This window comes from Carassius carassius, chromosome 7 (assembly GCF_963082965.1).
Source record: "Carassius carassius chromosome 7, fCarCar2.1, whole genome shotgun sequence".
Lineage (NCBI taxonomy): Eukaryota > Metazoa > Chordata > Actinopteri > Cypriniformes > Cyprinidae > Carassius > Carassius carassius.
The window spans coordinates 14,934,524-14,952,712 of NC_081761.1; the positions used below are offsets into that span (position 1 = coordinate 14,934,524).

Here is an 18,189-nt window from a genome sequence, read left to right on the forward strand (position 1 = left end):
TCTATTTTTATTAGTATTAGTTGATGTTGGATATTTAATTGTCATTTAAATGTTCATTTATCCTACTTTTAGATTAGGTTTGCTCTCATCTAATGCTCTTTTAAATCCTTAAAACACTAATAATTGTAAAATGTACACTTCAGCAAATCACAGTAATTTCTATAGTGTATTATTTTATTTGTGATGCTTAAATTCACTTAAAAAATGTTTTTGTTTTTTATTTTAATTCATTTAAGCAAAAAAGTATTGTGCTGTTAATATGCCATTTATCAGTTATTACAGTATTCATTCATTTCAATTTTTATTGTATCTAGTTGACAGTTTAATAATATTAGGGTAATATTGTAGACTATTTTTGTTTCAGTTCAAGTTTTTCTTTTAACATTTTAATAATATTTTTGTAATATTTCATGTTATTTCAGCTTTTTCCATTCACTGAAGATTATTTTTAATAATCTTAGTTAACAATATTAACACTGCTTACACCCCCCCAACTAAGGGCTAAATTAAATGTAATGATGACATTGTGGTGCTGTTCATGTGCATTCAACTTAGAAATACAATCCTTCATACATGACTTGAATGACTTGCCTGTTTAAGCATGCGAGCGTGGTCATTGGATCGGCCACTGTTCTGAAGCTCCAGCTCTTTGTTTCTAATGTTGAGACGACTCAGTTGAGACCTTAGCTCTTCCACTTCAGCAGAGACCCTCACCTGAGATGAACTCTGGCTCATTAACTCCTCTGCAGAAATGAGAAAGATGGTAATTAGATCAAAGGAAGCAGAACAATCAGTGAACAAGCTGTTGATCTCAAGTGTCATATGACAAAAGCAATAATTTCTACAGAGATGTAAAAATAAACACTGGAAAAATTAACATTAAACTGACTGTAAACGATAACTGCTGACAGTAAACTGGCAACTTATTTACTTCTGAAAAGGCAGATGTTTATATTGTAATAAAGGCTTTTTAATTAATGTTAAATTGCTAATCTAAAAAAACAATCATGCCACGTAATCCTATGCTTAAATTCTGTAAAAAGGCATTTTCCTATACCATCAGAGCAATTTAAGCTCAAAGTACTACAATTATGCATTAGCTTTGTTTCCTGAGAAACAAGACAGATGCAGTGCAATGGAACGGAACAGAATGCTCAGATCTCGAGACAGCGAAAACAGGGCACTTATGCTGGGAGACTGAAAAAAGAGGTGTGACGCAAAAGGCAAAGACGTCCATCTGACACATGTCTGCGTGGACCAACAATTATAGAAATAGAACTGACAAAACACTGAAAATATGTCCTGTGTAAATGGCTCCTAAATCTACCTTGGACAGACTGACAAACTTGATTGCAAAGTGAACGTCTGTGGCTTCTGTTCAGTGATATGGAATTAAAACTAACTTTTTATTTTGTCTATTAACTTATTTACTAGACTCTCTTTGAAATATCTTCTACCAACTATTGATTTTGAAAGATTAACGCTATTAGTTTAATTAATTATTTAGCATTTCTGATTATTTGATTTCCAATGATGACAAATGTAAGTACACAAGCCTTTTACTGATCTGTACTGTGTATGTGCACCTGACTTGCTCTGTAGCTCATTCTCTTGCAGTAATAATCGTTCTTTGGCTACAGCTAACTCCTCCTCTGCCTTCTTTGCCTCAGCCTCAGCCTCGGCCACCCGGTGACGCCCATCCTCCAACTGCTCCTCAAGGTCCTGTAAAAGAAATGAGTAACACAAATCAGCATAATTATAACAACTGCTTAAACTTATACTGGGTATACACTACACAATTTACAAAGTCATCGAATTAATGCTCCATTCAGTCGTTTGCAGGTAACATGACGGATCAGCGACTGAGGGTCACACATGATACAATATTTCACTTTGAAGAATCCAGACAAATCTGTCTTACAGAAATGTAGACTATGACTCCTTCCCCTGAAATATCCCTTGCCCTGTATCTTGCTCTCTCATTGGCTGTAGGTCATTGGTGATGACATTTCCAGTCAAAATACATTGCAAGGCTCTGAGCATAGGCATCGTATCGGCACTTCTCTCAGATGACCTCATTCAATCTATCGTCACTCATGTGAATGAGCACAGATCTGCCTCAGATTTTGGCCTTTTGTTCACAATTTACGGCCTAAAATTGTGTAGCCTATATCCGGAATTAGGGTTAGAAGGGATATTAGGGGTTTATTAGGGGTTACAATCCCTAACCATAGGTATTAACCTACAAAGCATAACTTGTACATGTGATATGCACATGAATGATATTTCAAATCGTGAGGATCACTGAAGAGAAAATATCATAGACTTGCACTGAAGGTGGCACTGAATCCTTCTGTATTCCTCTCAACCATTATTATCTTTTTTTTTTTTTCAACTTAAGAAATAAAGTTAAGAAAGTGTTGTATTCCTATTTTGTATTTCGTAACAATGTTCTTTTTTTAATTATTGTTTTTTCTTTGGAAGCCTGTCATTTTCTTCTTCTGAAAAAAAAAAGTGTGATAACTTTTTTCAAGAATTGCGCTTAGGAACAGTCTTATGAACTTCCTAGAATTTATGTTATTATTCACTTTCTTAACCACTTTCTTTAGAAGATTTTAATGAGAATATCACAATAACTAACCAGAACACCATAGAGACCACATAGCAACACACTAAAAACCACTACAAAAACCTCAGAAACTGCATTGCAACCACCTGACAACCACCCTAGCACCACTCACATTTTCTAAAAAATGTAGTTGTCCATTATTCTGCAGGATCCTGTTATTGAATGATCCTGTGGCAGAAATGAACAACCGTAATGGTATCATCTGTCAGGCCCATGAAGCCCAAGATGACTTTAATCAGTCAATTCTGGCCGCCCCATGAACACTTTGAGCCCACGAACCTTTGATTACATCACAGCAGCGGCTCTGAGTTTGCAGATCTGAGGTGCCTCTGATTAATTTTCTGTGAAGGATGTCATGCCAGAGCAGAGAGGGTGTTACTCATCTCTCTCTGTGCCTGGCATTTTTAGGCACATCTAATGCACATTAGCCGCAGCGTATGTAAAAAGCTGCATCAGAGACGGAGGAGTCAATGTTGCATGCCTAGTAACTCTTACTGATTTAATCACTTGGCTTTATCCTGTACTAAATACTAAGTGTAACGACTTACTTTTGTGTCCCACTTAAAAAAGCCTATGTTATTTTTATATTCTGCAGGTTCTGTGCAGACTTTGTTGTATAAAAACCGACTACAGATCTGTGGGGTATTGTCACGGACTGTTTAAGTCTGGTATGCCATCTGTTTCTACACAGCTGTTTGTGTCTGAGTGATGGTAATTGTGGGTGTTTGTCTGGTCCCTCTAATCTCTGTCTCAATTAGATTCGGAAGTGTCAGTCACAGCAGTAATTACTGCCCCCTTACACTGAGACGACCACCCCGCTGAAAGGTCAGTTACACATGGTCAGTCAAGTGAATTTATGTGAAATGTCTTGTAAAGCAATACTGGATTGTGTGTACACAATGAGTGTTTTGTTTTTGCTATGCATAAATAGAAACATTTATATTCGGCACAAACATCTTCATGAATTATCAGGCCTGGAAATCACAATTTTCAGTTTTTCCATGTTAATAATGTAATATGAGCTTGTGTTTGAAATTTTTTGAAGTGTCAAATTTCATATTCAGTTTTTTTTTGTATATCATTTGAATTTCCTTAAACCAAATTATTCTCACTTTTGGCTGGTTCTGTCTCCACAGCGAATCACCTGCATATTTATTTTGGCATATGTTTTATGTTGGATAACAAAAGTAAAATCTAAATATACTGAATGTCTTACACAATGTTTATACTGTGTATAAAATAGAATTATGCTTTATATATATATATATATATATATATATATATATATATATATATATATATATATATATATATTTTTTTTTTTTTTTTTTTTTTTTAAGTAAAGTATTAAAAATGCACAATACATTAAAATAACATTCTGATTAACCTAGAATAGGCAAAAGTTTGGACCCTGTTGAAACCACATGTGTACCTCTACTCTCTCCTGAAGTTTGCTGCAGTGTCTGTTGCTCTCATTCAACCTCTGTTCTTGAACCTCCAAGTCCGTCTCTGCTTTTCTCAGCCTCTGCTGAAGTGTTGCATTCTGGGACTTGCGGTTTTCTTGCTCTCTCTGGTGCCACTGATTGATGTGTTCATTGAGGCTCTTTTGTAGTGTCTTCTCAGCTGCCTTTTGCTCCTCCCTCCTCTCTTCTTCAATCTCTTTTGCTCTCTTCTTCCAGTCATCCACATCTCTCTTCCATTCCTTCTCCGTTCTCTCTTTCTCCTCCTTCAGAGCCTGTAGCTCCTTTCTTACCATTTTCAACCTTTCTTCACACTGCTCCTCTACGCGTTGTCTTTCCTGTGACTCACGATTCCTCTCCTCCATCTCTCTCTTCCTCTCCTCCTCCACTCTATTCATTTTCTCCTCCTCTTCTCTCTTTCTCTCTTCATCTCTGGCTCTACGTTGCTCTTGGCACTCATTCTCCAAGCGCTTGTTTTCCTCCTGTGTTTGTTGCAGTAATTTGTGTTGGTTGTCTCTATCTGTCTGCAGGTTCTGATAGTCTCTGCGCAGATCTGATGTCTCTTGGGTTAACATGGCTATGCGCTCCGCATACTCTATTTCAGCCCTCTGTCCACGCTCCTCCACCTGAAATGGATACACATCCACAAATCCTAAGAAAATGAAGTGATTCTCTCCATGTTGTATTTAATATACTTATATTGAGTCCATTACAAAATATGTGTGTATGTGTGACCATTTATGTTTTTACTTCCTCTACAGTGGCCTGCAGCTCTAGAAGGCGTGTCCTCAGAATAAATGCTGACTCCTCCTCTTCTTCATCCTGATCTGTGGTTGGCTGGAGGCTGCCCTGTGTCTCCGTGGCAACACGGCGTAGTGACTGCAGAGTTGCCTCTTGCTCCTCATTCTTAGTGTTTAAAGAATATATCACCTATGCATAAAACACACACATAAATAGAATTAAGAATTCTAATCATTGAAAAATTCTTTGGGGAAAACAAAAATGGTTCTTCTGTTGCTGCGAAACCCCCCTCTTGGAACCTTTATTTGTAAGAGTGTAGCTCCAGGCCTATAGCACAAAACAAAAAGTCTTGATGATGAAATCTTTCACCTCTCCGATTGAATCAGTCACACGCCCACAGTCTGCAGTAACTGAGCTGCAGTTTATCTTGTACATGTGTGTCTGTTTATGCTCTGCAGATGTCTGTGTTAACCTTCTATGAGTGCTTAAGATTGTTTGTGCCCCCCTCCCCCCAAATTTAGGTCTGTCTGACTTCAGGATGTCTCGACTTTATCCAACAATTCTGACATAATCTGTTGAATCGGTATAATAAGAAACCACAATTCCCTCTTCCCACATGATGTGCACAACTCATAACCTTTTAACATAGTCTCCATTACAAAAAAAGTTACATTCTGTGAAGTTTCAAGAAATAATTCATTGACACCTAAAATTAAACATTAATTGCACCCTTTCTGCAGTAAATTAAACAAATACAACATGATGACTTTATTCTTGAAGCTAAATCATACATATTATTCCAAATAAAAATGCTATTGTTTGTACAGGGATTGTATTTTTTATATTATAGATAATGATAATAATGATAAAAGAAAATTAAAATAAATCAAAGATAACAAAGATGCAATAGTTTATAATGTAATAGTAGGTATAATACAGTGTCATTATACTGTGATGAACAAACATATACCCTACATAAGAGAGGGGTGAGGATAAGAAGAAATTGCAATAATGTAAATCCCATTACTCCCCAGGAAGTATATTTATATCAGAGAAATATGATAATAAGGGTTGGCAGACATACTGTAAGAGAATTTATGGGAACCTCTAATTGAATATTTAATATTTTCCAAGTGTTGGTATAATATAAAATCCTGATGTGTAATGCTTTAGGCGGATTTGTAGATTTCCAATGTAATAAAACTTGTTTGAGAGCCAATAAGGATGTAAAAGCAATACAGTTTAGTTGTCTTTACTCGATTCATCGCCTGGTATATAAAAATCTAGAAAGGACTGTCATTTTAACACAGTTCACTCTGCCAACCAAAGACAGATGGAGAATCCTCCATTTAAGAAGATCAGATTTAAGTTTAATCAATAGAGGAGTAAAATTATTTTCATATAGTCCTTTAAAGTTTTGTGTGATATTAACACCCAGATATTTAAACTCAGATCTTGCCATGCGAAAGGGAAACACAGAGTAAGGAATATGCCTGGCAAGTGTATTAACAAGCATGAATCGACTCTTGGAGATATTCAACTTGTAGCCCGATAAGGTCCCAAAATTGTGCAAGACTTTGATAATATCATTGATGCACGTTAAAGGATCTGAAATGTAAAGAAGCAGGTCATCCGCATATAATGAGAGCTTATGTTCGACACCCCATTTTATATGCCATGAAAAGAGGGTGTGGATTTTATTGCTACAGACAATGGTTCAATTGCAATTGTAAATAAAAGGGGGCTTAATGGGCCCAAAGAAAAAAAAAATTGACCTCCATTTATTTAGTAACCATGGAAGCAACTGGAGAAGTATACGACAGATGGATCCATCCAAAAAATCTGGTGCTGAATCCAAACCTATCCATATCTAACGAAAGATAATCCCATTCCATTCTATCAAATGTGTTTTCGGCATCTAATGATACTACAATTTCAGGGGTGTCTTGAGATAGGTGGGTGTAAAGAAGATTTAAGAGGCGACAAATGTTGGGAAATTTGTGCAGACCTTTTATAAAACCAGTATGATTTGCTGAGATGATACTGACTAGGGAAGACTCTAAACGAATAGCCAGTAATTTTGCTATAGTTTTGACTATACACTTCATTGTGTTGGTTCTTTCTGTGGCTTTAACAAAAGTGTAATCAATGCTTCAGTAAGGGACTTTTGCAGAGTTCCTTGAGATAGGAGTGGAGTGGAGATAATTTAGCAGAAATGTCTTATAAAATTTGATGGGAAAGCCATCGGGGCCAGGGGCCTTGCTGCTCTGCAATGCTAATATGGCCTCAGATATTCCTCACTAGAGCTGAAGATCTTTAACCAAACCCGATGGGTTCGGACGAGTTCGGGCTTAATTTATATAATTTTACATGGGCTTGGGCTTGCACGGTAAATGAGCGGTCATGTGATGCATTTCAATTAGTGCGAGAAAGATACGAAAATGGATGCTGAGTAGGTGTAATGGAGGCTTGCCTCTGGCGATTACGTTTTGGTTTCACCAGCAACTAAAGCAAAGTCTGAGGTGTGGAAAAGTTTTGACCATGTGCATAATGAGAATAATGAGCCAGTGGGTTATGTGAAATGCAAAAAAAAAAAACATCATGTGGAGGTCGGATTGTGGAGAGAAGTGGTTAAGCAAATCCAACGGAGCCTTTATTTTAATTTCGTTATTGCCAAATACCCATCTTAATTTAGAATTTATCTTCATTTAATTTGTTAAGAAAGACTAATTTTTATGTTTATTAATTTTTATTAAGTGTATGCCTAGGCCTATTTAGAGTGCTGAGATGTTACGATTAGGGCTGTCACTTTCAGTTCGAAAATCGATTGCACAATCGATCGGACCAACCAAAAAAAGTTTCGAAAATGAAAATGGGGAATCGATTTTAACCAAATATGTACACTATTAATTTTAAAATAATTAAGCAATTAAAAAATATAGATGTAACAAAACTGGCAAACAAGCAGAAAAAGAAAATAAAAAATTCCGAAAGTGCAGTATGCCTTGCGAAAGCTAGACGGAAAATACCAGCAATTTTACGCGCCTATAAGACCCAGTGAAGTCGAAAGCGACCTCTTATGCTGCGTTCACACCAAACATGAATAGAGCGCCTTGCGCGAATGATTTCAATGTTAAGTCAATGTAAAGACGTGTTTACGCGCAACTAGTTACAGGAGATTCTGAGTTATAAAAAGGACCATTGCAAGCTGACAGCGACTGGCTTTTGTGGTGGAAAATTGGCAGTAATACCCAGGGCCGGCTTTGCCGACAGGCGCCATCTGCTGGATGGGGCGCAAAATTGCAGAATTAAAAAAAAAAAAAAGTTAATTAAATGTATGTATTGTATTATGAAAGCTGCGCACACACTGTACACTTTTACTGTGCACTGTCCACATACTCCTTGTATTTGTCAATTTCTTTTACTAGATTTACAATCCTAAAAAACGACTGAGTCACTCTGACAGGCAGCTGTCAAACTCAGCTGCTCAGCAACCGGGAGTGGCGCGAAAACATCTGACAGCTGGTTTTAGTGCTTTAAATGATGGGGTAAATGAAAACACGTAATAAAATGAAAACACTATAACTGCTTTTCCTTGAGGTGAGATCTTAATGCTTCTCTATTGTTTTCTACTGTATCCTTCAGGTTGTTGCTTTTAAAGAGTTGTTGTGTGAACATTTAAAATAAAAAATGAATAACTATGGAATAACTGTGGAGTTTCTTTTTCCCGGGGGGGGGGATGGAGGAGTCTCTCGCCTTGGGCACCAAATAACCTAGTGCCGGCCCTGGTAATACCCCCACCTTGCGCAGCTGTACCTGAGTGTCCCTGGGAACTCAGTGCGGTCAGAGTGCGTCTTCTTTTTGAACAGTTGTTTGAAATGGATTGAATCATTATTTAAAATAATCTTGGAGATTTTTGAATTGCCTAAATCAAAACTGCAGCCGGGTTGAAGCCTGCAGAAGCCTGCAGTGATGTTTTTCTTTTGTTATGGCAGCCGTCCCCTCTGCATATATATTTTTTTGAGAATGTTGCACTCCTGTTGCTGTTTGTTTTTCTGCATGAAACTTCATGCCAATACATAAGAAATATTGCTGACTTGTGTGTTTCCAGCGCTCTCTTTTCGTTCGTCCGTTATTTGAAGTTGAAAAAGGAAACTTCTTTTTTTTTAGACATGGAAAATCGATTTAAATTGAACACTTATGTCTTAAAAATCGAAAATGATTTTTTTCACAAAAGTGACAGTCCTATCCCTTACAAAAAAATCCTGCAGGAATCCTACAGACCACATACCTGCATATTCCTACAGGATCCCGCAGGATTTTCGTGACCATTTTCCTGTAGGACTCCTACAGAATCCTACAGGAAACATGCAGGAATCCTACAGAATCCTACAGGAAACATGTAGGAATCCTACAGAATCCTACAGGAAACATGCAGGAATCCTACAGGACACATGTAGGAATCCTACAGAATCCTACAGGAATCCTACGGGAAACATGTAGGAATCCTACAGAATCCTACAGGAAACATGCAGGAATCCTACAGAGTCCTACGGGAATCCTACAGGAATGTGCCCTGTCCTGTAGGATTTTTATTCAGTCCTACAGGATCCCTGCACATAAAACCAAAATCCTACAGGATTCCTGCAGGAATGTGCCCTGTCCTGTAGGATTTTTATAAAGTCCTACAGGATCCCTGCACATAAAACCAAAATCGTACAGGATTGCTGTAGGATTTTTTTGTAAGGGTAGTTACGGTGTTACAGAGAACTTATTTTATTTCTTTGTTCCAACTTCCAAGTGGCCTATAGCCTACATTAGTCATTATTAAATTATGTTAAAACATGTATAAATGACTCATTCTTGACAAAAGGCAAAAGAGCTGTGTGCGTGTGTGCATTTATTTAAAACTAGGGCTGGACGATTAATCGAAAAGTAATCGAAACCGAAATTCAGAACCTCTAACCAATGTAATTTTCCCATGTCGGTTATTTCGGTTTTTTAATCCTGTTAATACTTACCCCTTAAAAGCATACTACCGCGTGTGACATGACTCTGCTTCGTCCAGTCAGTGGCATAAAAGCAAACCACGGAGGTGAACACCGGTTCAACACATAGTGATGGCGCACGAGCGGTGAGCCTTGTGTCTTCACTAAACTTTGTCAGTTGTATTTGTTTTATGGTTTGGACATTCAAGTGATTAGATGATTGGATGTGTATTATTATATCGAGCTCCCATGTTCGCTCAGCTGCATTGTGGCACAAACACTATAAACAGCTGTGAAGCTGTGAAGATTTGCACGCACAGAGGAACTCAGAAACTAGTTGTCAGCGCTGTCCTGGGATTTATCACTAAAGTAGCTTAGAATCTCAAACTTGTTATAGCATATTTTTCTACTTTTGAAGGAACTAGGCTATTTACAATAATATAGAGACGGTATGACTAATTTACACATGCAATCACTCGTGGTGCTGTGCAACCCTCTACATTGCGAGTAAATCACTGGCTTTTGTAAGCCATTGGCTTATAAATTCTTAGATTTTACTCGCCAGTGTGTGTGTTCAAGGCTATTATAAGATTAGCACATTTTTACTCGCTGAACACCGACTAAGCGCTTCAGAGTTGTCTCTACATCAAGCGATCTGTACTTTTCAGTTCATCTCAATGGACACACAGCACACCTGTATTTGCCGAACTCTAAACTCTGTGTGAAGGCGCTCGACTCTCCGTCGCTTTTCTGATAGCGCTGTTTCTCACACATGCAAAGAGAGAGAGAGTATATGTACATATACATATATATATATATATATATATATACACATACATATATATATATATATATATATTTATATATATATATATATATATTTACATGTGTGTTATATATATATATATATTTATATATATATTTACATGTGTGTTATATATATATATATATTTATATATATATTTACATGTGTGTTATATATATATATATATTTATATATATATATATTTACATGTGTGTTATATATATATATATACATTTATATATATATATATATTTACATATGTGTTATATATATATATATACATTTATATATATATATATATTTACATGTGTGTGTGTGTGTGTAAAATAGTATATCAGTCTGGAGAGTAAACTAAACATTTTACTAGCCAATGGCGATTATATTGCCAAGGTGTGTGTAGAGGGTTGCTTTACTAATTAATCTTTATCTTATCTTTATTTATCTCTTACACCGAGCAATAATCTTTAAGAAATGTTACGAACATAGATAAAATAACTGCTAATAGTGAGCTATGATGTCAGATCGCTCTTTCAATAGGGAAAAATATCTCACCATATTTACAGTACAAATCTTGTCACTGAACTATGAGGGCAAAAAAACAACAAAGAAACAAAATAATCGTTCATTAATCGTAATCGAGGTAAAATGTTCAATTAATCAAGGTTTTGATTTTAGGCCATAATCGTCCAGCCTTATTTAAAACACCAGTCCACAATTTTTGGTTCTCTAGCGGTTAATAAGCAGAACTGCAGGCATCTTGTGGAAGAACATTGCAGCTGGAGCTGCTTCTCTCTGTTTACATCTATGTCGAGTCACATAGATACTGGGCTACTCCACAGCAGTGCTGATCCTGTGCAAATTATAAAGCGTGCACGCACACACACACACACACACACAAAAAGATAATAAGCTGCATTATTTTTGTAACGGTTACAAAAACTGCAAAGTGAACCGAACTAAGTGAATAGGAAATAAAATATCAACTCTATACTGATCATTTGTCCAAAAAAAAAAAACTGTTTGCAGAAAGTTTTGTTTCATAACACAGTGTAATCTGTGAGTAGCGTTTGTGTATTTGAGTCTAAATATGTGTAGGCATATGAGAGAGTCCTAATATTATGTGTCACTTTGGCTATCCGTCAATGTGTCCTACCCACAAGTCCCCATGCCTGGGGTGTCATCAGATTCCCAACGTCTCACTCATCCCTCCAGCGGGTCGTGTGTTACCATGACGCCTGACTGTCTGTCGTTAATCGCCACCGCAGCAGAGCTGGACATTCCATATGATAAACTGCCAGGAAGTCACTGTCTCCTCTTCACTCACCCGTCTCTCTTTCTCCACCTCTTTTCCTGTCCTCCATAGTGTTTAAGCCGACCACCTTCTCTCTCTCTCTTTCTCTCTCTCTCTGTCCCCTGACTCCCCTTTATAACTTTCACCTTCGGTCTATTCCCTGCCTCTCTCTCTCTCAGTCCTTGAACATGAACTCTCATTTTTACAGGTGCATAGAATAAAAGGGAAAGTAATGTCATATATCTGTATGACTGAAATGTCTGCTAGCTTTATATAGAGCAACAGCACTCATAACTTAACAAGCAGACTGGAATGGATTGAGGCAGAGAGAAAAGTAAGATAAACACCAGATTATAGGAATAGATTTTTTTTGTTTACAAAACTTACTATTTTAAATAGAAAGTGCTGAAATACCCGTCTCTCTCTATCTATTTGTCCTTGTTTTCATTCTCTGCAAATATGGCACCCTGCCTGACTAAGATCCATACTAATGAAATCTGATACATACTGTCTTGCTTTCCTTCTCCCTTCTTAACAAACACAAATGATAGAACGGCTAGTGAATTTATTGAGTTTGCATTTGCATGTGTGAAGGCCTGTTTACATGAAGAACAATATCTATAAAGATAAATTCCACTCCAACACATGATAACAATCTGTTTTTTTCTAAGCACGTGCTGGTTTAAAAGCTGTTTAAAGTCAAATAGATTCAGTCAGCATTTATCAGCTAATAAAACATTCTGAAAGTGGTTCCAACAATACCATTCATCTGATCCGTTATACTGTGGACTTTCTTATTTTCATATATTTAGAGTGATTATTAAAACTTTATAGTTAGTCATTGTTATTATCATTAATGTGAATGAACCGTAGTCCTACAAAAGTCTGTTAAGCATGAATGTTTAGCTACTGTGAGTAGCCTAACAACATTTTGTCTGTCTAACGTTTGCAGCCTAGCCAGGCTTTTGACATTTTCTGGCCAAGAACTCCCCAAGTGGCCATCTGATATGTAAAAGGACCAACCACTGTTTGTTTTGGTTTATCTGATATAGATGAACAGATGTACAGGAAACCACCATTTATTAATGGAAATTTGTACAGACTTTGAGATTACAATTTCTATTTACCCAAAGTTAAGAAGTACAGATATAAATCTGCTTGAATATTTAGTTTGCTTACTTCTATGTGTATCCAGCAAATCTCTAAACAGCTTTCAAAGATGTGAAGCAACAAACATCACAAACAAATTTGACAGCAACTCAAATAAATTACATTGTGGAGAAAGCTGCAGACTATATAAACCATAAGTGTATCCCAGTTACATACTTCATATTAAAGGTACAATATGTAAGTTATTTGCAGTAAAATATCCAAAAACCACTAGGCTAGAGTTATATATTTTGTCCAGCTGATTACTAACAATATCTCTAATGTTTTTAACTACTTGTAAATCATGAGAAAATTCCCATTCTAAACATTGACACGGGGCAGTACAGTCGCCTGTCAATGATGTTAGTTACCCTTTGTTACCACCTTTACTGACGTAGAAACCACATGACAACAGTGTCGTGGACAAATACGGAAGTAGCTTCGCGACAAACTTCAACTAGAAAGAGATGCTGATTTTATTCGACAGGTGAGTTGTTTTGATTCGTATCTTTACAGAAAACGTATGCTGCAAATAAGAACTCGATTTTGCATAGCTCATCAGTAAACTTCGGCTCTGTGTAGTAAATGCTGCTCCATCTGAAACCATGTGCTGGAGATTAACTACTAATCACAGAACTGGCTTTACTGATAAGATGTGCATGGTCAATTAATCATGCAGCCCTAATTCCTACATTGGTAAACTAAATGATAAACTCAAAATATGTAACAGTTAGCTGTGAGTTGCGATGTTGTATGGGAAACACACCCCTGTTTGGACCTTAAAGTTTTCATAAGTTTTTTTAGCAATTAGACTCATGGCACCCATTATGACATTCCCATCATGTTCTAATACCAATAATAGACTGAAGTAGATCAAATCTCCTATGCTCCTGATTGGTATAAATAGTGTGGCTTTGGTGTGTAGCATTACTAAGTGTCACAAAAAGCTGAGCCGAATGTAGAGAGGGTATGACTCACACGTCTGTTCTAATAGACACACACACAAACAAACACACAGCTAAAGATAACTATTAGGAGTATGTTAACATGATGATACAGAGAGGGATTCCACACAGCTGTGACATTCAAGCTCATAGGCATACTCTCACATACACACTCCTGCATGCATATTCACACACACGCACAGCATGGCAGGTTTGAATTTTGAGCCCTGACCTATTTTGTTTAGCAACAGTGCTGCCATTTCGATGTTCCTAACCCCAGTGGACCTTAGTCAGGGCAAACCCTTTTTTTTGACAAGAATAAAAGCGAGGCTTTGAGGGACATACAGGCCTTTCATTAGCTTGCACTGTTGCATACCTGGCTATCAAACATAAAAACAAAAAATGCTTTCTAGAAATCAATTCTAGATGAAAAATGTCCATAGAAAAGGCTTACGTCCCCCACAGCCTTGTTTTCACTCTCAGTAAATTTGGCATCTTCCCTAAGGTCCATACTAATAAAACCTGATACGTACTCTCTCACTTCCCTTCTCCCACCTTAACAGATCCAAATGACTGTGTATGCATTAGCCATTAATAGTGTATAGATATTAAAGCTTTTAACCTCAGTTTTCATACTTTATAACTGGCCAAGAGGGTCATTATTTTTCACACAGCGACAGATATATTTGGCACTATTAATTTTATCATAAATCATCAAGGTTCAGTTTAACAAAAAATTCAAACTGAAACTCCAGAGGTTGACAATATAGGGAATTTTGTGTAAATGCATTTGCTTCTATTAAGAAGTTCTTTGTTGCTAAACTAAATTTTGTGCTCATTAACTTTTAATTTCATATGTTCAGTGTGTGGACTATGCATAGGTTGTTTGATCTTTTGGTATTTCAATGTATATATTTTTTTTTATCCAAAGTGACATTTGGATGTACATTTTTGGATTTACAGTATTGTACATTTTATATATTTAAGTGTTCTATTCCAAGGCCATAAAGAGAATACAAGATTTTAAGCCTTATTTTAATCAACATTTGAAGAGTTTGCATAAAACAGATAAGTCTGTTTTTAACAATTTTCAAAAATCATTATTAATTATCTGTTTTGCCAATAAAATCTTAATTTTTCTTTTACAGTCCTAATAAAGATGACCAAAAATTATAAGAGTTCAAAAAAAGTAAAGGCCTAAATGAATAGCTATTAATTGTGTGTATAGTAGGCTACAGCCCTTAAACCTAATGTTTTTATAGTAATTCTTCATTGTTGGTTAAGAGGACAATAATTTTTCAGGCAGTGTCAGATTGAATAATGGCTATTGATTTTATCATACATCATCAAGGTGCAGTTTAACCAAAATGCATCATTCAAACTGAAACCCCAAAGTGTTGAGAGTATAAAGGGAGGTTTTTGTAAATGTGTTTGCATCTAGGAAGTTGTGTTTCATCAATACATTTTGTTTACATACAGTATATTTAATTTAGTGTGCTGTGAAACAGATTGTTTGGTCACTTTGGTATTTGGTATTTTAGCATATATTGTTATCAAAAGTGACAATCAGTATTATAATTGTATACACTTTTCTATTACAGTCATGCACTGGAATTAATGTTTGTTAGGTCATACTGTACTAGTGCAATAGTATAGGCTATTATCAGTTAAAAGCGGCAATTTTTTTAATTGTGCCAATATTCAGTCAATATTGGCACAATTAAAAAAATGCTAGCTTTTAACAGATAATAGCCTACTATTGCACTAGTAAAGTATGACCTAACAAACATTAATTCCAGTGTGTTTTTTTTGCTAGTGGAACCAACACAAAACTGAAACAAATGTGGCTTAACTCAACTAGAAGAGAACTATCTTTTGCCAAACTGTCCTGTCGCGTTTACCTCATAACAACTGGATGCTGCTTGCTTGTGAAGGGGTGGTTCTTATGCACACATATAAACCTGATAATAAATAATCGCACTTTTTTGTTGCCAGCGATCACCCAACGGGTCAGATTGTTTTAGATGAGCCATTTGCAACGTGAACTTCAGTAGCCCGCCGTGAACTATATAAACTCAATGAAAGCGCATATCTGCTACCAAACAACATCTTGTGCAATAGTATAGGCTATTATCAGTTAAAAGCGGCAATTTTTTGAATTGTGCCAATATTCAGTCAATATTGGCACAATTAAAAAAATGCTAGCTTTTAACAGATAATAGCCTACTATTGCACTAGTAAAGTATGACCTAACAAACATTAATTCCAGTGTGTTTTTTTTGCTAGTGGAACCAACACAAAACTGAAACAAATGTGGCTTAACTCAACTAGAAGAGAACTATCTTTTGCCAAACTGTCCTGTCGCGTTTATCTCATAACAACTGGATGCTGCTTGCTTGTGAAGGGGTGGTTCTTATGCACACATATAAACCTGATAATAAATAATCGCACTTTTTTGTTGCCAGCGATCACCCAACGGGTCAGATTGTTTTAGATGAGCCATTTGCAACGTGAACTTCAGTAGCCCGCCGTGAACTATATAAACTCAATGAAAGCGCATATCTGCTACCAAACAACATCTAGGCTATTGAAATCATGACTGGTCTTGGATTCCCCTTTGCTTGTTCTGCATCACCTGTAATGGAAAGACAGTGAAGCGACGCCGCGTGCATTAAAACCCTGTTGCATTCCATGAAAAAACAACAGTGCGTCAGGCAGCATAAACTGATCATTTCTAGGCCTATATATAATTCACATTGACAACTATATTATTATTATTATTATTATTATTATTACTATTATTACTGTCTTAAACTGTCTTTAAGTACATGTAAATGATTAAGCGTAAAATATGCGCGGTAGCAAAAAGATACATTTGAGTATTTGCATATATATAGCCTACTGTAGCCTATAGGTGTGTGTGTGTGTGTGTGTGTGTGTGTGTGTGTGTGTGTGTGTGTGCGTGCGTGTGTGTGTGTGTGTGTTTGTGGACACACATCTGCGGATGTGAGCGGATATCTAGAAAACAGATAATTAAGATAAAGAGTCCCGTTAGTTAAGTATTAAAATTACGTGCTTACCTTTGTCAGTTGCGCTATTTTCTTGCACATTTTCGTGTGCATTTGATAATCATAGAGTTCTACATTCACACCACTGGGGATATCCGCAATAGCGGTCCCGTTACATGCACCGCTGCCGCCGGGGGGTAGGTTCATCTTCCCAGAGCTGGAAGCCATAATAACCCGTTAGAGCACGCTGATCAATCACAAACTGGGCTGCGCAATACCCTGGTTGCATCGACGTGATCCTGAAGGTAGAGTCCTCACGACAGCCGAAAGCATTGTGCATGCTGCAGCGACCGGCGAACACTCTCCCGCTCCGCCGTGAAGCTGCCTCCGGTGAGTGCACAGCGCACAAGATAATGCCATCGGCGCTCCGCCACCCCGCGGGACACGACTCACTCACGGCATGTGCCCCCAGCCCGTACACCTGTCTCTCACCCGGGGCGTGACTACAGTCTTACATTACGAGTCACGGGCGGGTCACACTGCAGTGTAATCTCGGCCCCTCCCATGAACACCAACACGCCCAAGAGCACAACAAACATAAGCTCGCGCAATTTCCACAGCCGCGGTGTCTTATGATACCACAGTCATTCACTTTGTGAGTGTATAAAGATTTAAGTCGTTTTTGTTATTAACAAAATCACATAAATAAATAAATGATTAAATAAATATAAACAAATGGATTTTCTTTGTCCCAGAACAGCAGAGGACGTAAGAGAGCCAGGTTCATTTTGAAGGTACAAAATTACTTGCGTGGGCTATTTAAAACAAACGTGAAAGGTGAAATCCTCACACGTATGAAGCGTATTTCGCTATAACCAAGTTGTATGCATAGTACTGTGCATAATACTAATCAGAAAACGCATACAGGGCTTTGATATACTGCTTTGATATACTGTCAATATCCATACTCGCGTCATTCTACAGGAGTTATGATATATGATCAGAAATGTGTTTTGCTGCCTTCAAAGGAGTTGAGCTGGAGAGGAGTTGATTTATTTATTATATTTTTGATCAGGTGTCTGTAAGTACATGATAAGTCAGTTTTATTCAGTCATTGTAAATACATTTCTTTGTCAGGCTCCATTAAACGAATTAATAAAATTAAAAATATATA

General features: G+C 36.9%; 1 protein-coding gene across 2 annotated transcripts in view; it reads right to left on the reverse strand.

The window, feature by feature from the left end:
• The window catches only part of fam184b (family with sequence similarity 184 member B), a 31,846-nt gene extending 14,274 nt beyond the window's left edge, over nucleotides 1-17,572 (reverse strand). Inside the window, exons 1-5 of one of the 2 annotated variants that reach the window (XM_059553989.1) lie at nucleotides 17,088-17,572; nucleotides 4,840-5,019; nucleotides 4,062-4,715; nucleotides 1,596-1,722; nucleotides 592-743 (exon numbers count right to left, since the gene is read on the reverse strand). In XM_059553989.1, the coding sequence (XP_059409972.1) occupies nucleotides 592-743; nucleotides 1,596-1,722; nucleotides 4,062-4,715; nucleotides 4,840-5,019; nucleotides 17,088-17,243 (1,269 nt within the window). In that variant the 5' untranslated portion in view covers nucleotides 17,244-17,572. Of the gene's footprint in view, nucleotides 1-591; nucleotides 744-1,586; nucleotides 1,723-4,061; nucleotides 4,716-4,839; nucleotides 5,020-17,087 lie in introns of both variants that reach the window. The other variant, XM_059553988.1, reaches the window with a different exon arrangement.
• Nucleotides 17,573-18,189: the final 617 nt, after the last annotated feature.